This window comes from Strix aluco, chromosome Z (assembly GCF_031877795.1).
Source record: "Strix aluco isolate bStrAlu1 chromosome Z, bStrAlu1.hap1, whole genome shotgun sequence".
NCBI lineage: Eukaryota > Metazoa > Chordata > Aves > Strigiformes > Strigidae > Strix > Strix aluco.
Genome location: NC_133971.1, coordinates 10,738,885 through 10,766,671, shown reverse-complemented (window position 1 = coordinate 10,766,671; position 27,787 = coordinate 10,738,885). Strand labels below are relative to the sequence as shown.

The 27,787-nt window shown below is 37.7% G+C and overlaps 1 protein-coding gene across 3 annotated transcripts in view; it reads left to right on the top strand.

Moving 5' to 3' along the window:
• PDE4D (phosphodiesterase 4D) overlaps positions 1-27,787 on the top strand; it is a 422,326-nt gene that overhangs the window by 116,089 nt on the left and 278,450 nt on the right. Inside the window, exon 1 of one of the 3 annotated variants that reach the window (XM_074812004.1) lies at positions 9,733-10,801. The exons of the other annotated variants lie outside the window; for them this stretch is intronic. Within the exon in view, the coding sequence (XP_074668105.1) occupies positions 10,755-10,801 (47 nt within the window). The 5' untranslated portion in view covers positions 9,733-10,754. Of the gene's footprint in view, positions 1-9,732; positions 10,802-27,787 lie in introns of those variants that run through there. 3 annotated transcript variants of the gene reach the window in all.

Genomic DNA, 27,787 nt, shown 5'->3' with positions numbered 1-27,787 from the left:
GAACTGCTATCTGAATTACCTTCATTTGGACACTTTAAATTATGTGGTTTCCTTAAATTCTGAGAAAACAGAGTTTAGGGCTTGATTCTTAACCACTCTTTACTTAAGAAGCAGACACTGGCTGCAATGTCTTTTTAATTATGAGTTTTAGTTCTTGTACTGTAATCTAAGTTACAAATATAGGTATTTTTGTTAGAATACAAGTTGTCACTTAATGCTAGGAATGGCCAGGCAGGATTATACAATTCACATTTCATGCAGATCTGACTTAAAAAAAAGTATTCGTATACAAAAGACAATCACCATGATAATTCCCTCCTATCAAATAATAAATTATTCATAAGAACATGTGTGTAAAGGTAGGAGGACAACATTGTGCAGTTTGTGCATGTGCATCAGATGTGCTCTGCAGAGTCTTGTGGGTTGGTGGACTGGTTCTAAAGGCATCTGTGAAAGGCAATTAGGAAATAACTTCAATGTCTGTTCACAAAAATTAGCTCGATGGGATCTGCACATCCACTGGTATGGGGAGGAGAATGCCAGTTCTATAAATTAAAAAAAAAACCAACCCAAACCTGGAAATAAAAAGGAAGGTGTTGCATAGATGCAAAAGAATTGTTTTGAGTGAATGTTACCTGATAGAAGGGGGTCTTCTGCCAGAGTGCTTGGATTTGAATAGAAACATCCCAACTTTATAAAAAAAAATAGTACCAGGAATTATGATGAGAAATTTAAACTTCTCATGTTTGTGTTGCAAAAAAATCTGTAAACTATGGCAAGGACTGGATAGTCTAACAAGATAAATCTGACTGATTTCTTTATCAAATACTCAATAAACCAACAGAAAACAAAAGGTGCATAAACTGTGAAAGCAGTGTAAATAAAGAGAAGCAGCAGCATAGACGTGCTATAGGGTTGGTTTGGGAATTACAGGAAATGGAGGAATATCTTCCTTTGTCTTAGTTTTAATTACGAAAATTACTGTAAGCATAAGGACAGGCATGATAGATAATTAGAATAGAGGCATGTAAATCTAAATTGCTACAATTGATATTGAAGCAAACCTCCGGCATTAATGATCTTAACCTATGGGGACTGGATGGTCTTTGTTCAATACCTTTGAAAGAACTGGTACAGGAAATCTCAGTCTTGTAGTAGGGATTGTTAATAAGATTATAAAATTTGGAATAGTATATGTGTTACTTCTATTTAAAGAGACTGGAAGTGATCTAGACAGGTACCACTGCCTTTTTCTTTAAAAAAAAAAAAAAAAAAAAAAAAAAAAAGTTCTGAAGACCAGAATGACTAGACATCAAGACAAATAGAAAATGAGATAAAATCATATGTGCTTACTAAATCAAGTTGCTCTCAGCAATCTTAATATTATTTTCCAGGCAAAACAGTAGGTGGACTCATGTAGATGATCTCTGTTACAGTGTCACTTGGGAACTTACTGTTTAAAATGGAAAACATGAGTATCAGGAAAAGAATTTTAAGGCAGATGAGGAGCTAGTAAGAGAAGAGAACGAAGCACCGTCAGAAGGTATTATTTCCCAAGAAAAATGCTACTAGACTTCTAGGATTTCTAGGATTTTAGTTAGTATTTTTATTCATGGTTTTCTTAAAAACAGTAGGCTGTAGGAGTACAGTAGTGACACTTTCCTATGACTCAGTGTCAGGAAACTATCTCTATAGAGAAGAATCAAATAACAGGATCCTGAAGTAGTTCAGTAGGAGGGAATGTAATGCTTAGAAGTTTTAAGTCCTGAAACACTTTGAAACTGTGAAAGTCTGTTGATGCCAATGAGGATAGGCTGACCACAAGGGAAAGACAAGTTCAGTGACTCAACACTACTTACATTACTTTCATAACTGCTAACCCTTTTTATGACATAATCTCAATATTGAAATGATTTGATTTTGCAGGCCCTGAAGGTTTTCACGTAATACATTTATTGATGACTAAGTTACAAACAGACAGAAATTCTTTACTCATAAATAAAGTTAAAACCAACAAAAACAGGGCAAATCAGTGCAAATAAAAAAGGTTTTCATTTATTAGCTCTCAAATATCTGACTTCATATTCTGATTTCGGAAAGAAATTATACTAATGTAGTTCAATTTTTTTTCTCAGAAAAGCTTTATCAAAGGTTCTAATTTGACACAATGCTGGAGGATCTAGTTTGTTTAATATGAAAATGTGATGTTGCAAAATTCATTAAAGTGTCTGGAGAAGTTTCAGGAATCCTCACATAGAAAATAGTCTGCATTTCCTCTTATTTCAATTTCTTAAAAGCAAAAGAATTGCAGTATGTCTATTCCCATCTCAAAAGTAACAAGAAATATTTTTCATGAATAAGCAGCTCCAGACAAAACAGAAATCTGATCGTTAATGATTCTGATAGGGTGATCTACACCTCAAAGGTTTACAAAGTTTTATGAGATGATTAAAAAAATAATTTAAATGTTCTAAACCATATTATAAATCATAAATTGAAATTTAGTTGATTGATCTATGTCTTTGATAGAAAATGTACTTAATAGAAAAATAAGATATGTTAGGAGAAATGACATTTCAGGAAAAAATGTCTGAAAGCATTGTCCCTTATTTTTCATGTGTCCCATTCTACCACTTCCCCTTCCCCATCCAAGAAAAGATGCCACCTAGACAGGATAATGTCAAAACCAAGTATGTCTAAGTAAGATTCCATAAGAATTGTCAATGAAGAGTTCTTTTTCTCCATTTCCTTTTGTAAATCATTTCCGCATTGTTCATTCAGGTAGTTACCATTCCTTTTACAAAATATGGTTGTGTTCAGAATACATATGATGCTTGGCAATATAGAAAGAAGCCATCTTCACTAGGCTAATATGCTAATTAGTACGAAGTGAAATGCAAACATAACCAGATGTTGGGTTTTTTTATGCTGTGCAAAACCCCAAACATGTTACAGGCTACCTTTACTCCACAACCCTGTAGAGAAGGTAAAGCTGATATGAATGGAGTAGAGCTGAGTTTCCAGTATGCATAGTAAAGGCATACTTTGTGATTAAAAAAACCCAAACTTCTACCTTTCATGTTGATACTTTACAGTTTCTGAAAAGGTTTATGTTTTCTCATGTGAGATTCTCAACTACTTTTGAATATTCATGTCAACATCATCTCCTAAAGGAAAGAGTAGAAGTCTTTCCAGAAGTCACCAATACTTTTTTTCAGTCAACCTAAGTATGGGCTGCTAACAACCACCATTACGTTAACTTCATTTTGTAGACTCACATGCCATCTTCACAACATTCTTAGTGTACCCATGTCTGGGAAAAAAGAACTGAAAATAGAAACCAGTTTTCTCAGATAAGTTTGTGAGCAAAATAAATAATCCCTGTTTTAGCATCACTTATTAAATTGAAGACAAAGTACTTACAAAAATAGGATTACCTTGAATCATATGCTTTGTTTCACTTTAAGCTTCTTCCTCCAGAATTAATATAATATTGTATCATACTGCAGTAACTAATATTTACTGGAATAAATTTAATTTCTGTTTTTTTCAAAGTATAAACAAGTAAAATTTCATTCCACCCTATCATTTAAGATTCGAGTACTCTGAACTATGTTCTATTTGAACTAGAGTATGATTAAAGATAATACACAATAATCTCCATATTATAGAATAGATCATGACTATTCACTGGAAGTGTATTTAATCTGACTTCAGTTTGTTATCACTGTATAAATACAAAACTGTCATCGTTATCTCAATGTTTCAGTTTTGCAGTTGTGAAAACAGACAATTGGTTTTCTTAAACAACTTCTGCCAAACTGTTCTGGGAATTTCAGTCATACCTAATGTTTTCACTGAGGTAAAACTTTAGAATTTGTGGTTACCAGAAGTCACTTCCTGTTTCACATACATCCAAATGGCTAATGCGGTGCCAGCCACATATTCCACAGCAGTGAGTTGAATAATGTGACTTCTTACATAGAGCTCAAGCTCTGCTTCTGACCATAAATAAGATAGCTAGCACATAGGAGGCAAAATGATTTGATAAACATGAGCTTAAACTAATTCCAATTTTAGTATGTCAAATCTCCGTTCTGTCAGCAAACTAGAGTGATTGCTCTTCTTTGTGCTTTTCTCAAGAAAAAGATTTGTGGGTCAGTAGGTGGGCAGGGAAAGGAGTCAGATGGGAAGAGAGAGAACAATGATCTGCAGTTCCTATTTACATTTAATTTGCATATATGTAAAGTTTTTGTTTACATTTATAGAATGATTATTACAGCATCTGAACCCTACTTTATGCAATAGGGAAGACATGGGTCTGTGAGAATAACCAGTTCTACCTAATCTAGGGAGATATATTGCAATGGGGGACAGTTATTTTTCTTGAAGCATCATCAATCATTAGTATCAAGGAGAGCAGAACTATTTCTCTTCAAATGAGACAAAAAGGTAGTTTAATCTCCCTGAGATGTACCACCACTGCATTCCTTTCCACACCACTCCATCTATTCCAGTTTAAACCTATGCAACTTTAAGGATCCTTTTACATCAATTATAAGAAATAAATGGCACCACAAAAGTGTAGCAAGAACTGATGTTTACCAAGTGAGATGAGGAACAATAATTATTTTTGATGCACCTGAGTAGATCTTACATTTTAGAATGAGATTCCCTGAAAACATGTCTTGCTCTAATTGAAAGGGGGAAAAGCCAGAGCGACAGAACAAACTAAGTTAATAGAAGACACATATGCCACTAATTGTTCAAAGTTCTTGACCTGAAGATTCTTTGGACTTCAAAAAGGACTGGGGCTTGGATGGAGAATGTTCTGCTCAGATTACATTTAGAGTTGAGCACATCATTTTCAGAACAAATATATACTTGATAACTAAGCTTTTTTACTTCTTAAGGGGTAGCCACAAGCTCTTAGCAACATTATCTAATTCATGATTGCTGTTCAAAAGTGAACTATATGTTTTTAGAAGTTTTATCTTTTAATATTATTTTCAATGAGATAATTATGGCTCTAAGCTTTTAAGCCCTAAGGGCAAGTTATGTGGAGTGGGTTATATCCACACCACATAGCAGTCATTTAGACCTTCTCTGGTTACAGAGAAACAATTTTTTCTTTGTCATTTTTCAGTTCAGAGTGTCTGAAATTATGTGAGGCTCTGTTAGAACCCATTGGAGTGATGTTTGTCTAGCATGACACCAAAATGCATGTGTCTTGCCTTATAATTTGTCATGAGGATGCCTTGAGGGTGGAAGGCCTGTAGGGATGCAACAAGACTGTATAGGAAGAATAAAGATAAATAAACCTACTGTTATCTGGACTGCTTCTAGCAAAGTGTTTCCAAAGTTGCACATGTTTTCTCTCTGAAGGAAGTTTACTTACTCCAGAAAGGGGTCCAATAGTGAGCTAATTTCCATGCAGGGTGGATGGTAGAGGAAGCAGACAGGACAAAAAGCTGAGTTACTTGGCTGACATACACTCATGTAACACCTGTCTGTGAGTAAAGCATTCTAAAATGTGGTAATGAGTTTACTGGGCTTATTTGCTCACTCTGTTGAGGATTCTGATGAGATGAATGTGCCTTTACTTTCTGTGCTATTATTATTGAAGATAACTTCTGTGGACCTAAAAGGTTGTAGGACTGAAAACCTATCACTTGGATGATTTGCTTTAACTCTATGCAGTGGGATGCATTTCTTGCCACGTCATTAATCAAATCGATTTTTTAATTTATATGGTTTTCATGGAGAACTTATAAATAATACAGTGATCCTAACTTTCAAAATATAGAACCCAATTATGAGAAATTGTCACATCCATACATTATATTTTCATAATATCACAGATGAATCAATATTAACATTCAAGTGATGGTTAATTTTTATTCACTTCTTTCTGGTTTGGGTAATCTCTTTACTGGTTTTTAAAAAGTGCTTGCGAAAATGCCACATTTGGCCTTTTTTTTTCTTTAAAAAAATTTTTATTTCAACCTTCTTCCTGAAATCACTAGTCTGCACAATATTCATGTTAGCAACATGTTTCTTGCGTTAGTCTGTATCACATACCTCAGACTCGATCTCAATGAATGCTCCTTGTCACTGATAGCATATTTCAGGTGCCACAACCATTCATTTCTTGGAGGGCATTTTGAGACTTTTTATACAATTAACAATTGATAAGGTTTTTGGTTGATACTTGCCTGGAATCTACTGGTTGAAGTTAGCAGCTCATCTTGCATACTGTCTCAAAAAAGCTACCATTGGTTATTACCAGTATTTAGCAGTGACACTGCTGAAATTCTGTGCTCTCTTATTAAGAGCTGGCTTTTCAGCATTTCTTTAAGCATTAGCTTTACCTTCCTAGACACATGTTTTGCCCAGTATGTTATTGTATTGTCACCAAAATTTTTGATTCAATGACTTATTTTTGTCCCTTTTTCTAAGAAATATTTAGTAAGTTAAACTGATCTCTTCAGAAAATTTCTACTCATCCTTACCATACAAATGCTAAGGTAGTTTTATATGCCCCGATGCAGTTTGTTTCTCGTGATATGTATGGTTTATATTATATATTTTCATTGTTTTTGTTGATTTTTATATTAAACATGTAACACTTGTAGAACAGCAGTTCTTACCTCTCAGCACTATCATAAGTAGGGCTTGTAGTGATAGGACAAGGGGTAATGGCTTTAAACTAAAAGAGTGTAGATTTAGACTAGATATAAGGAGGAAAATTTTTACTGCAAGGGTGGTGAAACACTGGCACAGGTTCCCCAGAGACGTGGTAGATGCCCCATCCCTGGAAACATTCAAGGTCAGGTTGAACAGGGCTCTGAACAACCTGATCTAGTTGAAGATGTCCCTGCTCATTGCAGGGGTGTTAGACTAGATGACCTTTAAACGTCCCTTCCAACTCAAACAATTCTATGATTCTATGATCATGACCATAAATGTCACAAGGTAAACTCTTCCTTTGCTGTCTTCTAGTGCATTTGCAGCTATGAGAAGAGGCAAAGAAAATGCTCCATAGGACTTCAGTTTAACAGAAAAAGACCTTAGTCAATTCTTAAGTGAATTTTCTTGTATCACTAGTAATTGAAAAAGAGAGTGATGCGGGAGGAAGACTATATGGAAATTAAGAAATGGAGATGCAAATAATCCTCTCTTTGGTCCTCCTACCCCCAAAGAACAAAATGGAATGGTGTTTGCAATTTTGCACTGTTAATAGGGGGATTAAAAACAAGGTTTATAGGACATACTCTTCACTGCTCCCTGTTTAGATGTTTCACTGGGCAGCCAGAAATACAAGATTCCCAAGACCATTAAGAGAGAGAGGACAGATCCTCACTCCGTAGTCCAGTGTGACTATTAATTTGGAAGTGAGAAGTGCTTCCAGATAATCTGGTTCCCGCTACAAACATACTGTGTCTACTACCTAATTAATTTTAGTGGAAAATTCTCAGGGACACCTTGCAGAAGTGACTGAAATCTGGGATTCCTCCATCTCATGGAAAAACCATAATCACTTGCAGACTCTTTGTGTCTCTGTCTTTCTTCCTCCAGCTTCTTTATGCCTAGCCTAGATTCTACAGGAATGGGGAAGGTGCACTAGACCTTCCTATAGCCTAAATTCTAATGGTCACAGCACTGACAGAATGAAGGAATCAAAGCAAAATCTGCTTTGAATTTTTTTTTTTTTTTTTTTTTTTTTAATGGACTGAAATTGTGCTTGAACTACTTTTTCAAAGGACGTGGTGATACTGAATTGGAACTAACATACCAACATGCTTACCTGGTCAAAAAAAGATGATGCCACTAAAGTTAATGTCACTAAATCTTTTTACCTGTTGCATTTTTTTTTAAGGTGAACTGATTAGCAAAGTGTTAGGGACTTTGGAGTTTCACGAATCAGCCTATATTGGAACTGTAACAAAAACTCTTTACTGTTTAAAGTCTCTGGCTTTAATTTATCCCTGCTCTGCAAAACCCTTATATTGTGTTTTCCACTTTTTTGGCAAGCTCTTTAACTGGTTTGTAATGCTATATTGTAACTTTATAAACACCCACTCTCCTTCTGCAACTCTGCTTCTGAATGAAATTAGTTGAGTCAATGGGTGCTATGCTTCGTGCTGAACGTAATACTAGAGAAAACCAGATAAATTGATATATAGATGCAGAATAGACTTGTTTGAGGATTTGAAATGTGTTAGGTGCTAGGTCAGTGTTGAGAAGTTCTTTCTCAAGATAGTACAAGGCAATAGGTAAGTCTAGTGTTGAAAATGTCAGTGCCCATGAATGTTCGGGCAAGTATGCAGTTAGGTAAGTGCACTATGAAATAATAGTGATGGTGCAGATTTGTGTAGCATTTGGTGTAGTTAATATTTCATAATAAGTGGATCTAGCCTAGGGAAAGCAATAGACAACTGGATTATTTAGAAGTTTTTTCATATTCAGGTTAATCACACAACCTTGCAGTTTTCAGAGTTTGTTTCTACTCTTTGCAAATGTCTCTGGTATAAATTCCCAAAGTAATTGGCGAGGGTGAAGTGGGGGGTGGTGCTTTTTACATAAAGCATGAACATACCATAACAGTTCTAATGGCTTACCTGGTCCTTTTAGAAGTAACATTGGATATTTATCTTTATTGAACATGATTATATACTTTGGTTTGTTACTTCTTAGTGAGAAAAGGCTATTTTTCATTCTATCTGTAACTCTGTCGTGGCTGTATTTAAATGAAAAAAGAAAACAATCTTCTGCATAGAGTGGTAGGACATAAGTGATGCTACAGCCCCTTTAAATTTTGGAGACTGTTGTATTTTGGTGCTGCAAGTCTTCAGAGTACGGTAATGTAAAAATGTGTGCAGCGGTACGGGTTCCCTTTTTATTGCTGAATTGAAATAAATACTGTTTCACTGTCAACACATTGTGACATTCAAGTAGTTTAGTATTTTATTCTCCTTTCAGAATGGCATCAGCTGTGCTAGGGCTAATTTGGGGAATTGTAGAATAGAGCTGTGACAGCAACAGTACCGAGCTTAAGGAAATAGGATCTATAAAAATGTGCAGTGCGGTATTTTACCATGTTACTCCCAAGTCCACCCACACCCTAATCAAATACACAGTCTTATCACGTCTTAATGTCATTGAAGTTGCAGCTGGCTTCCGTACGGCAGGATTTCCTGTCCAAAAGGGCTCGGGGTCGTTTGAAGTTTAAAAAGTCTTAGCGCAGCAGAGACCATTTGAGAAGAACGGCAAGCAAAGGGTATGCGGCCTGGGCACGCCGAAGTGTGGAAGCTTGTCTAGAAACCTTTTACACCTCAGCAGAGCTCAGCAGGGCGAGCTCTCCCGCCCGCACCTCCCTCCTCCTACGAACTCCTGCCCTTCCCGGCCGACTCCGCTCTGCCCGCCGCCGCCCGAGCGCGGCGGGTCGCTCCGGGGAAGGCAGCTCCGCGCCGCCCGCGCCCCCGCCCCCCCGCCTCGCCGCCCGCGGGCGGGCGCGGCCGCGCGGGACGCGCTGCGCCGGGAGCGCCCACCTCGCGCCCCCCCGGCGCCAGCGCCGCCCCCGCCGGGCAGAGCCGCGCCGCAGCCCGGCCCCGCCTGCCGCAGGGCCCGCGCCGCCGCCGAGCCCGCCCGCGCCCGGGGCCGCTGCGGGGCGGCCGCGCCGGGGGAGCGGCGGCAGGTCGGAGGTTCCCGTCAGGGAAGGCGAAGCAAGAGCCTGTTGCCCGCGCTGCCTCGAAATACACGCCGTCTCCTGAGCGTGGGCTTAAGAGCCCTCCTGAGGGTGTCAGCGGAGCGTCAGGAGCGAGACCTGCTGTCTGGGAGGCGGACTGGGAGAAAAGGACAGCAGAGAAAGAATGCTTAGGTAACGCGGGACTAAAGCTTTGCTTTCATTTTGCAATGTACCAGTCGATGCACGTGGTTTTAGGTACAGTATAGCATCAAAACAGGACTAGGTTCTGCGGTGGAAGAGCCGGTCGCTTAGTCATTTTACTTAAAGGGAGCAGGCAGCCTTATTAGGGGGTTAGACAGCAAAAATGAATTTGATCATGCTATGATTGTATCTCATGATGGTATCTAACTGTAGTCCTAGCCGATGGAGCAGAAAAAGCATACTTCCTTCCTTCTTTCTTAGTTGAGGAAATAAATCCACAGTATCAAATTTAGAAAGAAGTTTGGGTTTGTCGTACATGGCTTTTAAACATCGTCCTGTTCCCTGGGCTTGTAAGAAAGGAAAACTGCATTAAAGTGGTCACTGATGAATATGTGTCTAAGAAAGAAGAAAAAGCAATATTCATTTCTGAACATGGCAAAGCAATCTGAAGTTACACATCTCCCCCTCACCACTGATTTGGCATGGATGACAAGAAACTATCTTTTGACTAACCTTTTCCAACTGTCCAAAATGCTGCATATGAAGATGCTTTAATTCACAGCCAAAGCGCTTGGATTTTTATCAAGGCAAACTGTTGGCATTGTCATAACAGTTCCTGTATACTGATTAGTTTCATGTTTTTTAAGTAGCAAGTGATGCATAAAAGGATGGACGTGTACCTAGAAAACCCTGTGAGAAGTCTTTCTTCGGATCCTTGGCATTTTTATTTCTGTGGATTACAGTAATTCTTGCAATAATCCCTGCTGTTAACTGCTCATGCAGTTGTTTTGGAATGCATCTATGAGTACCCTAACCGATAAATCTGTCTGACAAAGAAAACACTAATGTTGGAAGATCTGTGAACATGATGCATGTGAATAATTTCCCCTTTAGGAGACATTCGTGGATATGGTGAGTAATCAATACACATTACAGATTGTTAAACTCAGAATGCTTGTTTGCAAAATACTGTGACAACTACCAGATGCTATGTTTTTCCCTACATTAGTGTCAAATGAGCACTAACTGGGCTATGAGAGAAACGAAAATCTTACAGAGATAGTAGTGATGAAGTAATACGAGTCTGGCACTCTTCTACCTTTACAAAATAAGCAAGTCATCAAAACTGTATTGCTATGGTCATGTTTTCTTACGTGATAAAAGCCTTGTGAACAGGGAGATGTATTTTCTTCCTGTATCAACGGAACACTTTCCATTTCTTTCTTAGCCTGACTTGAAAGAAATAATGAAGACATATTTTCCCCCTATGATATTGTGTTGTTTGTCCTGGAACTTATTTATTTATATACATTCAAGTGACCTGAAAACAGGAAAAAATGCTCATTCATATGGTAATTCAGTAATCTTTAATAAATGCATTTGTATGGTAGGTTCTCAAGGCTGTTTGGAAGACAATCCGTTTATCATCATTAAAACATCTGTTTCCTCTTTGAACCACAATCATCTATAGTTCTTGCTCACTGAAAAATCCTTCTCTGTAACTTTCTTTGCAATGTAGTGCAGTTAACTTGCTTATAAATTCTACCAGTGGTTGTTGCATCATGTCTTGGTTCTGATGTTGGAATTAATGTCGTGATTACTGCTTAATGAATATTATTAACAAAAATACTTCCACGGAAGACTTCTGCTCTTTGGGTAGACATTGAGTCTTTCGAAATACTAGAAGCAATCATATTATGGAAGCTCATTTAAAAAAAGAAATTTGCATTCAGGTTGAGGGATTGGCTTCAGGGTGCATGTTTGTGGGACAGACTTGCCCTTAGTGTACGCTAGCCTCCGCCTGTAGCCGATTTGCAGGAAAACCTAAGACAGGATCTTCCCTGGGAAGTGTGTCAGCAAAGTTCTTAAAGCTTAAAGTTCTTTTTATGGCATTTCAAAGTTGCATTCGGGAAGGCCGGCACAAAGCCGAGCGCCGGGCGGCCGGCAGCAGCGGCGCTGGCGTCAGCCGGCTGTCAGCTGTCGGAGGCGCCGGCCGCGCCGCGCGGAGCCAATGGCGGCAGCCCGGAGCCGCCCGTCAGAGCGCGGGGCGGGCCGCGGGCCGCTGCCGGCTTCACGGCTCCGGGCACTTCCATCTCCATGATCAGTTCGTAGGCCCGCTCTCCTTCCAATGCGTCTGTTGTTTTGTTAATTACATTTGATTCCACCTTTCCGTAAGGCCATTTTAGTCCTCATAAAATCCTTTCAGAGCCAACCTCAAACCACATCACGTAAAAAATGTATAGCGTGATCTTGAATGTATTTCATCTTTTTGTTTTGACAGTTTATTTAGCAAAGTGTGTTGGAAAGGGTACTGCAGTCCACACCTAACAGGAAGACAGTTTCCATTGCCTTCTAAGAATTTGGCCTACTTCTGGTTTTAATAACCTAGAGAAATTATTTTAAGCCTATTTTATAACCCCCAGGGTTCATCTCCTGACAAAGCGGTTTTCAAACATGAACCCTGAAGTCTGCTGGAAGGGGTTTGGAACAAACCAACTGGTATTTATTTATCTTCTCTAAAAGGTAGTTACTGTGTACTCCTTTGCCAGCCCCTTGCTGTCCACCACAGTACGTGAACCCATTGTCTGGTAAAGACTGGCAGAAGTGTTTGCTGGGAGGATACCTGAAGATAATGATGTGATCTACATTTACTGTTATAACTGAATGCAAACTATGCCTATGTTTATGCTTACTGAATCATAGACCTTAATTTAGAATGGAAATGTTTTTAGCACACTGTTGTTCATCTCAGCTCTCAGAGAACTGGCAAATTTGCTTATTCATGCTACAGTAGGTCTGTAAGCAGCATTTATGGGTGCCAGGGTTTTAAGTTGCTAGTCATAGCTTTTCTTTTAATTCAGAACCTTCACAAATCCACGCATTGCCCGTAAGGTATGCCAGCATTTTCTGTTGTGAATAGGAACTGGCACAAAGAAAAGTTTTCCACATGTATATAAGCTCCCTTTGTGCTACTTTCAGGTGTCCATCAAAGGATGATAAAGAAGATAAAGGAATGGATATTGTTCATGGGACCCAATTAGTTTTGCCTTTGTTTAATATGAATATTAGTTGATCTTCTTTAATAATGTTTCCCCAATGCTGATGCAACACATCAAGGTGTTTTGTGACCATCATCATATACATCATAATATTTGTAACCTTTATATGCCTGCCGAACCAAGTATTTCAGAAGTAGGACTAACAATTTTCTATACCTTAGAGATGTTGCTTTTTTAAGGTATTTTCTGTACCTTAGAGACATGCACTATGTCATGTGCTAGTTCCTGCTCACATGGAATATGGGGAGGGAGGATCAGGGAGAATAAGAAATGAACCTTTCTGAAATAGAATTTATTGTTTTAAATGGCCAGGATTTTAGTGTTGCGTAGCCAGTCAAGGGGGCAGATGTGTTCTGCATGTTTGGTCCTCAATGTGGGCTTAGGGAAAGAATAGCCAAAAAGTGATGGCCCAGAGAGTAGAGTTTAAATGTGAACCTGTCAGCTTTTGGAAGTGTAGTGAGAATTCCAGTATCTGAACCCCCCTGATAATATTAGTAAGGTAGGAACTGACTACTAGCAAGAAGCAGCTATAAAATATATGTGTTCCTGGGCAGTACAAATGGCAGCACAACTCTGTCAGGTGGATAAGGGTAGCTATAATCTGAATGGCCTCAAAAGGACATATTAAAGTGAGACTGGAGTAGACAAGAAACAGGTATTTTGGCAGAAGCTGTTTCAAAGAGTTTGGATTCTAGTGAAGCAAATACAAAATACAGACAGTTAAAGGGGGCGCAGTGGTTGGGGTAAGTGATCTCCCAGGTGAGGATAAAGTTACTCCTAGTAATAGTGAGAAACATTTGTGATGGTAGTAGAAGGAGGAGTAAGATTTTATAACTACTTGACCCTTTATATAACACCAATTATGTATTAACAATATGCTGTTTACTGCCATTGACACTGAAAACAATTTTAGAAACATTTACTGCTGAATTATATAACCTAGCTTTCCTTTCCATTACATTTTATCTGCCTTTTTGATGCCAAACCAGATAAAGATAAACATGGTATTCAATTTTGACTTGCCTAATTGTGTAAACAAATATTGCACATGCCTTTTAGCTTTATCATAGGAAAAATAGAAGGGGAAAACCTCTGTTCAAGAATATCTGTCTTTAAACTGATAAAGATTGGAAATTAATCCACAGGTGAACACACTAATTTTTCAGAATCAAATATGAAACCTATGACTGTCCATCCTTTTCTGCCAACTTTTGGCCTATTAAGGTTGAATGAAATTTATTTGGTTACCAAAGCAGTGGATAAAGACAAAAAAGTCCTTTCTTGGTTCTTCTTAATCCCACTACATTAACTTGATTTGATCATTATTGTTCTATATATATCATCTAATGCAAAGTGATGCGGATGTGTGGTTATTATACATGTTATCCTTTGCTTCAGATTAATTTGATGACTAACTAGCTTTTTGAAAAGCACCTTAGTAGATCCCTCAATGAATACAATTGTTAATGTTTCTGTCTTCTGTTTTTGCCAGTATTCTAAAATAATGATACTAAACTGTTTGTTTGTTAATAGAACGCCACATGGTTTTCAGCCAGTCAAAATGGTTTGGCTTTCCACTGTTATGCAGGTTCTTCCATTTTGTGAGAATAGAACAATATGTAACTGTGAAGAAAACTGATGGAAAATTAAGATCTCAGTGCTAATGATGAAATAAACTTTCTGTAACATTTTTAGGACATGATAAGTCACTGAGGTATCATGAGGAACTTTTGTCTGACCAGTGCTATGCTCTTCTCATGGTGTAACTCTTCTAACCCAAATGAGGATGAAATGTTTCATGCAGATATTTACTCATTTGCTTGTTCTAGAAAATGTTGTGTATTTTATAATGGGGGAAGAAAAAGAGCTTCTTTCTGAACTGCTTTTCAGCACGGTATTTAACTAATTTTTAGATATTTTATACTTAAGACGTTAACATAAAAAATGTAGAGGAATATCTCAGGTTTTTTAATCTCCTTTGGAAATCTCGATTTGAACCTGAATTTGAGGGCAGAAATCATGATTTCTTAAACTAAGAAGAAATCTTTTTAAGACCAAAGAATTTTGTTTAATCCTCTGTGGCTAGTAGATTTTCACAGTACTGCTAAGTATGAGAAGTCACCTTATTCCCTGTATTCTTACGCTCAATGACAGGTGTTACTTTCCTTCAGGCATTGCTGGAGTTTATTGCTCGATGAGTGTAGGAAGATGTAGTGAGATACTGAATGAAACAAAGAGTTTCATTTTAAGGTTTCTGTTGCCTTTCTCTTTATATTTCTAACACCTTATCTGCCTGGTGGCACCTAACCAACATTCAGCACGCTCAATATCAGTGAAGAGATGAAAACATTTCTACTATTTGCAAATAGGGCAAGGGTTTATTTGTTTGTAATTTATATTAGCAGTGCTTTGGTTTGACTTTCTGTAATGTTTCCATGTGAAAAGACAAATGTTCCCCAGATACACTGGTCAGCTAACCCTTACAACACCCCTGATGGGTAAGTTAGATATGTATCGGTATATGTAAATTAGATCTGTATATGTAAATTACATTCCTCATCACTGACGTGCTCTGAAGTTTTCCACGTAACAGTTATGGCACTTTTGCATGCAGTATTTCTGTGCAGGCAAGATAATGTAACCATATGAGCTAATGTAAACTGTCATTGCTGACTTTGGGTGTCCTAGACAGATGAGTATCCTGTTGGGACTTTAATACATTGTTCCAGAATAATGACAACATTTAACCTGCGTTTTCGGATCACTAATATCTTTATATGCAACTGATTCAAACTAAACTTTTGTATCTTTCAAATGTGGTCTTTTGCCAAGGCCTGCCTTTTATTCTTCTGTCCTCAGCATATGATCTGTAAATGAAGTTGTTATTTCATACCTCTGTCCTTTTGATGCACAACCTGTTTTGTTTATTTGGACTGAAAACACTTTGAAACACTATGTCTCATTAGAAGTAGAGTGCATCTTTTAACCAGTCATTTTTCAGTCTAAGTTAGAGTTCAAGTTATTTCTTGAAGGATCTTATAAACTTGCAGAAAGTCTTGCTGTCTCTGGCTATAATTCTGATTTGTATCTTAGAAACTCAAGTTGCAATAGTAGAAACTAAACTGAAGCTTCTTTTGTTCATAAAACACTTCTTGAGTGTTTATACAGCTCCTCTACAGTCTCTTCACTCTTCCCTGCTTACAAAGAGCAACCTTCTCTTCTTTGAGAAGAGTTAATCTGTAACTACACTTTCACTCAGCAAAAATTACCCTACACCTCTACCTCTTAAACAATAGTTTAATAATGAAGAAAAAACTAAAATTATTATTACATTAATATGTTGATTAAATATTATTATGTTGTGTCATTTATGAAGTATTTTGTAACTTGATTTGTGGGTATTTATATTGTTTCTAAACATTCTGGCCTGAGTTATGCGGGTATGGTCTTTCATTCACAGATGAATTCACTTGAGGATGGGAATTTGGCTCCTACTGGGAAAAGAAATGATAGTGTTAAATATTATAGTGTATGAGCAGATTTACTTGAAATCCATGTATTTGGCATTTGGAGACAACCAAAGAATTGTCCAGGTCCACACATGAAGATTTACTATTTTGTTTGATATTTTCAACATAGTATTTGTGGTCAGAGAGAAGAGTAGAGGGAGGGGACAGAAGAACCACTAAAAATGTTGAAAGCTGACAAAAAATTGAAGAAGGTTGGTCAACAAATATAATTTACATCTTACTGCAGTTTCATCTCATCAACATAGAAATAGGTTTCACTTGTACACTAATGCTAAATGGCAATTTTTATGCTAATAATTAACTCAGTATTGTCTGCTGAAACCATAACAATACATGAGGTTTGATACTTTTTTATGACTGGATTAACTCTTTGATAATAGCAGAATGATTTAAGATAATTTTTATTTTAGCCATTAAAAATACAAGAATATTTCCAGTAAAAGCCACTGGTCAGTAGCTGTTAATAGAATAATTTTCCCTGTGTGACTCACTCAATGGAATTAGCAAAATGGAGCACACAAAATAAAAAGTTTCAAAAGAATGAACAGAACCAAGCACAGGATCTGAAAAAGGAATGAACAGTTTTGCTTAGGAAACTTGTAACTATTTTTAAGTGTCTGATCCATTTATATTACAAAGCGTGTAAAAATATTAACAGAAGGGAGTTTATTTCTGTACTTTTAAAACTGACTAAGTTGATATTCCTCGATTACACTGAGAATTTATTACAGGTTTTAAAGATGAGTATGGAAAAATGGCATGAAAATTATTTTTTGCCTTATTTAAGCATTCACTCTCTCTGTTGAGAACTGATTAAAATAATTGCCTGAATATTACAGATATTCAAGCACTGGAAAGCTATAGTGAAACTGGGTATACCTGAGTCTCAAATTCAGTTGTCTGAAGGGAACTGTTCCTTTTAGTTTTAGTTAGCTTAGTTCATCTCTCAAAATGAGGATCTCTAGTCTTCTTATATAACAACTTTTAATTTTACAGAATGATTTTATTCAGTAATTTTACAAAAAACATAGAAGGTTTAATTTTTTTCTAAAGTAGCATGGCTTTATATTTTCAATTGTCTGAAGCAATTGGGTTAAATTGTATTATTTCATATTGTCTCATTTTAATTGGGTTACTTTGATATGACAGATGACAGCTTGTCCCCTTCAGGAAGGCAGGCAATTCTTACTGAGATGAAAAGAGATTGCTTTAACTCTTTCCATCTGCAATGAAATGTAGCTCCTGATTTCATGATTTCTGTATAGTGCTTATCAAATTCTTAATTTCAGCCAGTAACAAATGGTCTTTGATATTTGATCTGAAATGCAGTCACATTTTTAACGGTCAGTAGCTAAGGATTAAATCAGTTACCTATGTTCATCATATGGATGTAACTCTTAACAGAAATTTTGTGTGTCCTTCACAAGTTGTTGGGCTTGACACAACAGTTATTTGGTGAAATTCTAAGGTCAGTTCTATGTCTAGTTGAACAATCACATGATCTTTAGTACATTTTATGAAAAAAGGTATTCCATGTTGTGTCATAAAATTTTATATTGCATTCCTTTCATGTGTCTTATTCCACACTGTTACTGGATTTATTTTTCTTTATAAATTTATTGGAACAGATTTTAAAGAATGAGTTCTTAAGCCATCAGTTTTTTAAGAGTGATTTGTTTTCTGGTGATGTCAGTATACCCTCTATTATTCACAAGAAATTTAAAGTTTTCAGAATTTAACTTCCTTTAAACTGGAAAAAAAATGCAGCTTATTTGTAATATGCCTTGCAGATTCAGAACTGGACAAGACAAGGTGAAATAGCCTTTCTGATTACAGTAGAAGTATCAAGAACAGAGGCTCATATACCCCCGTGATATATGTGTCTGAATACCAGGAAAGAAGTGTTTCAGACGTTGGTTTTGTTTGCCTTTGTATCCAACTGTATTATCCGTAGGCAAGTAATGCTTTCAGGGTTGTGAGTAGATTTTAGTTGTCCAGTGATTAACTACAGCGTTATTTTCATTTAGTGTACAACTATATACTTGAGCCATATTAAAAATAGCGGGTTAACTGTTCTTTTGACTGCTGTTCTAAGGGGAAAGATTGGTTCAGTGAATCTGGACTATAGTTGTTGATTATGATTTTCACCAAATATTGACCAATTAAAAATCGTCTTTAATACATCGAAGTCTTAAGATTTTTATGCATCTTAGACCATTTGTGAAATTTTCTTTTCATGGTCTGTGGATTTAAGAATGTCATCTTCCAATATTACTTTTTTTGATAATTCATCTTATTTGAGTAAGTGCAATAATTGAAAAAGGAATGAGGCATGTCATCCATGCCTACTTTCAGAACTTCATACAGAGGAGCAAGTATCCTGTCACATTCGATATCCAGATGCATTCAGAAATGTATGGAAATCAATGCTCAACTAAACTACAATGTACATGTTAAGGGCAAAAAATATGCAATTTTAATAGGTTGGATTTAGTATATTGTGAAATAACAGTGTACATATCATGCCATCCTCCAACAGCAGAATTATTTACTAAAAATTACTAGTGTGAAGACAATATATTTAGCTTTGCATTTGAGTGCTTCATTTATATTTATGCATCTAAATAATAATTTAGATCTCCAACTTCAGATACTTTATTTAATTCTTAAACTCAGATAGAGGCATTCTATCCAATGATTTTCGACTCATGGAGGACCCAAAAGTCTTCAGCAACCTTCTTGAAATCTGTCACTCCAATGTTTCATGCCCATTATAGAGTTTAATTTCATGCAACAGATCTCATGACATAACTGCCTTAACAAACATGGCCTATAACTGATATTGAGATCTTACGTTTTGCCTTTCCTCAATATTTAATTTGTAAATAGTAGGTCTGAACCTTTACAGACATTCCAGATTAGCCACACTGCTTCATTTTCTTGCACCATGATTTGCTCCTGTATATGTCCTACTATATGACACTTTTTTTCATCTGGCATCCCATCATGTCATCTTTGTTGTGTCTTACATTCTACCAGTCTCCAAATAAAACAAAGAAGCTGTGGTAATAGGCAACAAAAATGATGGTAGAACAGCTAGTTTCCAAGCAGGTCATAAACCAAATAGACATGGTGAAATAAAAAATAATCCTTTTCTCCATCTTGTACTTATGAGTATTGAGGTATGGAGAAATTTACACCTGGGAGAAAAGGTAAATTCCTTGAACGCTAGGGTAGTGTCATACAGAAAAGCGTATTTTCATATACAGGCCAAGAGATACCCAGTTCTACATCCATTTATTTTTCTATGTACTTTCAGGCCTTCCACATTTCTTGCTGGTTGTCTCTAATGTTGTGACAGAGTAGTTTTCTTGGCTGTACTTTAACACAGAGATCTTGAAATGGAGCTTTAGTGACGATTACCAGTCAACGAATACCTTTTCTTTCCCTGTTGCTGTTTGGGATTTTGCTCTTCAGTGTCCTTGGAATGCTCTTCAGAGTAAAAAAGTAGAGCGGTAGCTGTGCAGTTCCCCCAGAGGATTTCCAAGCCCTTTGAATAACTGCCATAGAAAGTGGTGTCTCCTTCCTGGAATATCTGTACCAGACTGACCTGTCCCATTAAAGTATAATAATCCTAGGTATTGCCCAGATAAGGAGAGTAGTTAAAGACTGCTGGGGTTTTTTTCCCTTTCTAATGCAACAGTATTTGGATTAGCCCACAAATACTGAAATTACCCTTTCCAATATTAGGCAGATTTTAATAGGGAGATTAGTTTGGGTTATTAGACCATCTTTATTTGTTAGGAAGTTAGAGCTGGATAAAAAGACAGTTAAGGTGCTATGCTGGTCATCTATATAATAAACATTTTCAAATTTTAAATGATGTAATGCTTAAATTATTGCAGCATATGTTGGTGAGCTATATACCATACAGTATCTTTAGCAAGAGTGGAATATGCTGTATAATCCTCACAGCCTAATCATATTTCTTTCTGTAGGATTCCATTTTGCAAGTAGATGTGGCTTATGGTGAAGTAACTGCCACTGGGAATACCACAGTCACTAGAAGGTATGCATGCTGAGCTGCAGCTGAGCTAATATATGGCTATTTATGGCAACCAAGCAGGAATCAGAGATTAAGTCATAATAAGGTAGGGATTGTACCAGCTAGAAGCTCACTCGCTTGTTCCATGAAGTAGAAGAAGGATTTTAGAGATGATGATTTAGAGCCTTGCTTATCCCCTGCAAAGTGAATATGAATAAAACTTTTAAGAGTTTTTTGCATAGTGAACATTTTTGAACCATTTTGAATCCTAGAGTAAGATCAGATACTCAAGCCATAATTTCATTCATTATACAGTATATTAAAAAAGAAAATTCTGAGAGGCAAAATGAATCTACTTCCTGAAACAGAATACGTGGCAATGTATCAGGATCTACCTTTAGGACCTATATTTAGAAAAGATCAGATCAGGTAGGTAGTGACATCTGTATTAAAAAACCCAAAATCACTAAGGAAGACAAACATATGGAGTAATAAATGCAAGATTTTCAGTTTTTCTCTTCACATCCTTCACTGAAATGTTTCATTTCTGCCATCTCCCACCGCCCCCAAAAAAGGATGGCTTATCTGCTTATGCAGTACTTCTAATAAAGATTTTGACACTTGGAAAATATAAAATATGTAAGCATACTTGTGACTGTGAGTTTAAGTTCACTGCTTTCCTGAAATGCTCTTTGCTTTCCATATATTTACAGGTATTTTGCTGGTTATTAATCAAGGAAACAGATGCAGAATGCTGGACAGGAAGAAGTGCTACGAGACTCTCATTTGAATATATAACTATTTATCATAGAATCATAGAATGGTTTGGGTTGGAAGGGACCTTAATGATAATTTCGTTCCAACACCCCTGCCATGGGCAGGGACACCATCCATTAGACCAGGTTGCTCAAAGCCCCGTCCAACCTGGCCTTGATTATTTCTAGGGAGGGGGCACCCACAAACATTCTCAGCAACCTGTTCCAGTGTCTCACCTCCCTCACAATAAAAAATTTGTTCCTTATGTCCAATCTAAATCTACCCTCTTTCAGTTTAAAGCTGCTACCCCTCATCCTGTCCCCACACTTCCTGATAAAAGAGTCCCTCCTCACCTTTCCTGTAGCCCTGTTTAAGTACTGGAAGGCCACTATAAGGTCTCCCTGGAGCCTTCTCTTCTCCAGGCTGAACAACCCCAACTCTCTCAGCCTGACCTCATAGGGGAGGTGCTCCAGCCCCCTGATCATCTTCATGGACCTCTTCTGGACCTGCTCGAGCAGGTCCATGTCCTTATGTTGGGAGCCCCAGAGCTGAACACTCCAGGGGGGGTCTCATGAGAGCAGAGTAAAGGGAGAGAATCACTTCCCTTGACTTCCCTTGACACTTCTCTTGATGTAGCCCAGGATACTGTTGGCTTTCTGGGCTGCAAGTGCACATTTCTGGCTCATAGTCAGTTTTCCATCCACTAACACTCACAAGTCCTTCTCTGCAGGGCTGCTCTCAACCCACTCATCGCCCAGCCTCTATTTGTGCTTGGGATTGCCCTGTGTGCAGGAACCTTGCACTTGGCCTTGTTGAACTTCATGAGGTTTGCATGGGCCCACCTCTCAAGCCTGTCCAGGTCCCTCTGGATGGCACATCCCTTCCCTCCACCATGTCAACTGCACCACTCAGCTTGGTGTCATCAGCAAACTGCTGAGGGTGCACTCAACCCCACTGTCCATGTTGCCAACAAAGATGTCAAACAGCACCGATGCCCACACTGACCCCTGAGGAAGGCCACTTGTCACTGCTCTCCACACGGACATTGAGCTGTTGACCACAACTCCTTGAGTGCGACCATCCAGCCAATTCCTTATCCACTGAGTGGTCTGTCATCAAATTCACATTTCTCCAATTTAGAGACAAGTATGTCGTGTGGGACAGTGTCAAATGCACAAGTCCAGGTAGATGATGTCAGTTGCTCTACCCTTATCCGTGACTGATGTAATCCCATTGTAGAATTTATGTAAGACTTTTTTTTCCTGGTTTCTTTAAAGAAATGAGGCCTGCATGATCATACGTTTCCACTTCTTATAGCTTTGAACTTATTGTCTGATTTCAACTAAGTTTTAGAGGATGGAAGTTTTAAAACCTAAGTTATTTTAAAAAACAGTGTTGGTTAGAAAGTGCCTTCAGTTTGTGCTCTCCCTGAAAGATGGACTTCTGTGTCCTGGCAATGCAGCTCCTGGTAGCAGATGGACAGGCAAAGCCCTTGCAAAGCTGGCCATCATTTCAGCGCTTCCTGCCTCCTATGCCCTCAAACTGAGCATGTGCAGGTGGGTCACTGGAGAGGGAGGTGGCTAAGCTTTGCATTCTTCATGCAACAACTTAATATTGCAGTTCAGGTGTACAGTGAAAATGAAGCCAGTGAAGTCTGTTACTTACATGTGGGTGTAGAAACAGTAGAGTCAAAGCATCATCCCTGCAGACATGTTCAGGACAGAAACGCAGACGGAATGGAGTTTGCAGTAATGATGAACCCATATCTCTGTTAGTCAGAGATTTTCATCTGTTAGCATTGTATTCTGAGTATTTTCAAAAGCCCCTCATTTAAATCTTAAGTGCTTACGCTGCTTCTGAACTCTTGAAGAATTCACTTACAAAGTGACAGGCTAGTCCAGTTGTGTTATTCTTTCCCATTATGAATAGCATAGGTAACAACAAGGATTTGGAAAGCACCAGAAAACCTTTAGAATCTCATCAGAATAACCATGACATGATAATGTTTTCCATATTGAAAATGTCCTCAGTATTTTAACTGTTAATTACAGAAAACACAGAATGAGATAATTAGAAGCATATCTATATTTCTGAGAAACCTACTTTTCTTTCCTAGCTGTTCACCAGTGCTTTAAGTACTCTAAAAATGCTGAGTAGTCAAGATGCATCAGTTTTATCTTTCAGGAATGTAAGTTGATGACATCAGTGCAGTTGGAATGAGATTTCCTACAGTAACAGTGACTGCTATAGGCTTTAAGAGGTACCATATTTCTGATATCAAAAGAGACTTTGGTATCCTATACTCTTATCAATGTAAGTTTTGCACTATTATTAATGTTTGTTAGGGAATACCATGAAGAAAGAGCAAATGTGCTTGCATGTCTAGAAAAGTAAGGAAGACATTTTGTCTGGTGTTCTGAGTCTCCTGTGGGATCCTACATAAAAAGCACATAGAATCATAGAATGGTTTGGTTTGGAAACGACCTTTAAAGGTCATCTAGTTCAACCCCCCTGCAATGAGCAGGGACGTCTTCAACTAGATCAGGTTGCTCAGAGCCCCGTACAACCTGACCTTGAATGTTTCCAGGGATGGGGCATCTGCAGCCTCTCTGGGCAACCTGTGCCAGTGTTTCACCACTCTCACAGTAAAGAATTTCTTCCTTACAGGTAGTCTAAACCTATCCTCTCTTAGTTTAAAACCATCACCTCTTCTCCTGTTGCTACAGGTCCTACTAAAAAGTCTGTCCCCATTTTTCTTATAAGCCCCTTTAAGTATTGAAAGGCTGCAATAAGGTCTCCCCAGAGCCATCTCTTCTCCAGGATGAACAACTCCATCTCTCTCAGCTTTTCCTCATAGGAGAGCTGTTCCATCCCTCTGATCATTTTTGGGGCCCTCCTCTGTACCCGCTCCAATATGTCCATGTCTTTCCTGTGCTGAGGACTGCAGAGCTGAACGCAGCACTGCAGGTGGGGTCTCACCAGAGTGGAGTAGAGGGGCAGAATCACCTCCCTTGACCTGCCAGCCACATTTCTTTTGATGTAGCCCAGGATATGGTTGACTTTCTGGGCTGCAAGCACACATTGCTAACTCATGTCCAGTTTTTCATCCACCACTACCCCCAAGTCTTTCTCCGCAGGACTGCTCTCAATTGCTTCACCCCGCAGCCTGTATTGATAGCGGGCGTTGCCCTGACCCATGTGCAGGACCTTGCACTTGGCCTTATTGAACCTCCTGAGGTTCACATGGGTTCACTTCTTGAGGTTGTCCAGGTCCCTCAGAATGGCACCCTGTTCCTCAGGCGTGTCAACCACATCACTCAGCTCAGTGTCATCTGCAAACTTGCTGAGGGTGCACTTGGTCCCACTGTTGATGTTACTGATGAAGATATTAAACAGTACTGGTCCCAGTACGGACCCCTGAGGGACACCACTCATCACCTATCTCCATCTGGACATTAAGTCATTTACCACTATCCTCTGGATGCAGCCATCCAGCCAATTCCTTTTCCACCGAACAGTCCACCCATCAAATCCATATCTCTCCAGTTCAAAGAGAAGGATGTTTTAGGGGACTGTGTCAAAGGCCTTACAGAAGTTCAGATAGAGGACATCCTTCCAGTGATATAGTCATTCCATCACAGAAGCCTCCTAGTTTGGTCAGGCAGGACTTGCCCTTGGTGAAGCCATGCTGGCTGTCTCGAATCACCTCCCTGTCCTCCATGTGCCTCAGCACAGCTTCTTGGAGGATCTGTTCCATGACTGTGACACTGACAGGTTGGTAGTTCCCAGGGTCCTCCTTTCTACCCTTTTTAGAAATGGGTACAATGTTTCCCTTTTTCCATGACTTTTAGGAAGCTATAATCAAGGATTTTTATGTGAGGCTTTTATGATTGATAGAGTTTTATTTTCAGGAGAAAAATACCCAATTTCACTGAATTCTTTTTGTTTACATTAGAAGTCAGGACAGGGAAATAAATGACACAAATCGTGTAGGGAGTACAATGTGTTCAGCTATGTATTTTGTTACTGCACAGAGGTTTTCAACTACTTAACTACTGAAATTAAATGGCAAGTGTCAGAGAATTTTTGTAGTCTAGATACGTACCTGCAGTGGTGGGAGATGGTTGGCTGCAGAGTGTAAGAGGATTCTTGTTAAAAAAAACCCCAAATTTACTCTTGATAAAGATGTGCTTTAGTTGGTAAGAGAAATGTCATGCTTGTGGATCCTTTATTATTGCAGTTTTAAGGGCAAGTTAAACCAACATCTGCCAGGCAGATTTAGCTACGTTTCTATTGGATTTTCTAACACTTCTCAGTTAGAGCTGTGTTGGCAAAATAGAAAAAATCAATGGAATTTAATTGGCCAGTCGGACTTTCAGGCTGGAAATTAGCGTACTCCTAAACTCTATCAGACAAGGGAGTCTCTGGAACAGTCTTGCAATAGTATATTGGAGAAAAGCATGAAAGTAATTGACTGTTGCATGTTAAAAATAGCTGTTGAAAGAGTTGTATGATGTGGAGCCTGTGATGGCAGGGCAACTAGACTGTCACCCACAATGTCCCTTCCTCTTTCTGGTGAATGAATTAATTTAACTACACTATTTTTGTCACTCTAGGAGTTTAAATAATCTTTTGATGTATTTCTGAAAGATAACTACAAATTATATTCTGTGGGGTCTGCTATATTTGTAATGACTAAGTAGCACTGCCTCTCATTTCTGAGGACTAAGCTTTGGGAGCAACAGAGATCTGGTAGAATTGCTTTAGTGATGCAACTGGTATATTTCACATAGTTCCTGTATTGTATCTTTAATATAAGTGATATGTAAAATGTGAAATGTAATGTTTAAGTATATCTTAAATTATCTTTGATACCCATTTAGGTTGTCTTTCTATTATCAGTATTAATGTTGTCCTTTTAAAATAATGTGTTCATTTTTTACCTTTCTGAAAATAAATTGCTAGTGATCAGCTACTTTTCTTGAAGTTACTAAAACAAGGAAAGAGAGATTGATGCAACCATCAACAAAATAGGTTATTCATCTAATAACATATTCAGGAAGATGGTTCAGAATGTCATTTAAACCTTTGAAAATGGGATTGATAACAGTGGAAAACTTTTGTACAATGTCATCTAACCTCTTTTTAGTAAATAATGCATTCTTTGAAAATGTGGTTTTGGTCAATACCAGTAGCAATTTTGGCTTAAATTGCATGAATATTTTCAGCATGTAAAAAGGTGGTGTATTGGAGGAAGTAGTTCTGTGCTGGAGAACTCTGCCAAACTTAAATGAGAGTTTATGGTTTTCATGGCATCCTCATCTACCAACAATAATATCAGCAAGGATGCAGAGACTTATATTCAAGTTTTCTGACATTCTGTACTCCTGTAGAATGCCCTAAATGCTAGGCCACATAGTAATCTTACATGTCTTTATTTCTGTTTTTTTCTCTGAGTTGTTATATTTTATATGCTCCCATAGTAGTTGTTCTATATAAAGGTGAATAGGGCAATCTGCAAACAGCAGAAGCAATTGAATATAGATCCTATTGTCTCGTGGCAGGGCTGTTTAATAAATTATGATACCCCTAGCAGCAACTCAGCCTTTTATCTCAATTTTTTTTTTTTTTTTAAATTAGGTAACTGGATCAAAAATCTAATTACTTCAGCAGTGTTATTTACAAACTTCTTCTCCCTTTTCCTTTTTAGATATATTATAATCTTTCAATACACAGGGCTCATATCTCATTTGGATAAAAAAATCGTACACAATCAAGCAAAACTACTTTTTTACAATTTAATATAACATTGACGATAGCTTTCTATTTCACTGTGGTATGTAATTCAAGTATTTTCAACCTTATCTGTTATGAAATATCGCTATAAAATAGTCTTAATATAATAATCTATTAAATACACTATAAACTATACAATGTGCTTAATATCTGTGCATCACAGATCTAATAATTCTGTTATTTCTGCTGAAGATTTTCTGTGTTGTACAGTATGTCCAGAAAAAATACATCTTTTTTGGAAATTTCTGATTTCTAATGTTTTCTAATAAACTAAGCAAGTGAAAGAAATATGGTAGGCTTTTCTGCTAACATGCTAAACAGATACTACCAACTTGTATGTCTTTCACTGACAGCCTAATTTTCTCTTACATTATTCATAGCTTATTTGGGTGAAATTATCTATCACTTTAGTTCTTTGTGCACATTCTGTCAGCAGAGTAGTGTAATATCTGAAATACAGTGGCAGGCATACTAGTTTTTTTCTATCTCATTCAATTATATAAATAGTTTCTGGTTTGCTTTAGCTTGTATATTTGGCAATACTTTACAATGGTTTTGCTTTTCCTCACTACAGACAAAGAATAGATTGATGTTTTAAAAGATATTTGTTCAACAACTTCCAGATAACTTTCCAAGCATGTAATTTATGTCATATTTAAGTGTGCTTTCACCTTTTTTGTTTCTTCAGTAATGTTTGGTACATTTGTTGCTC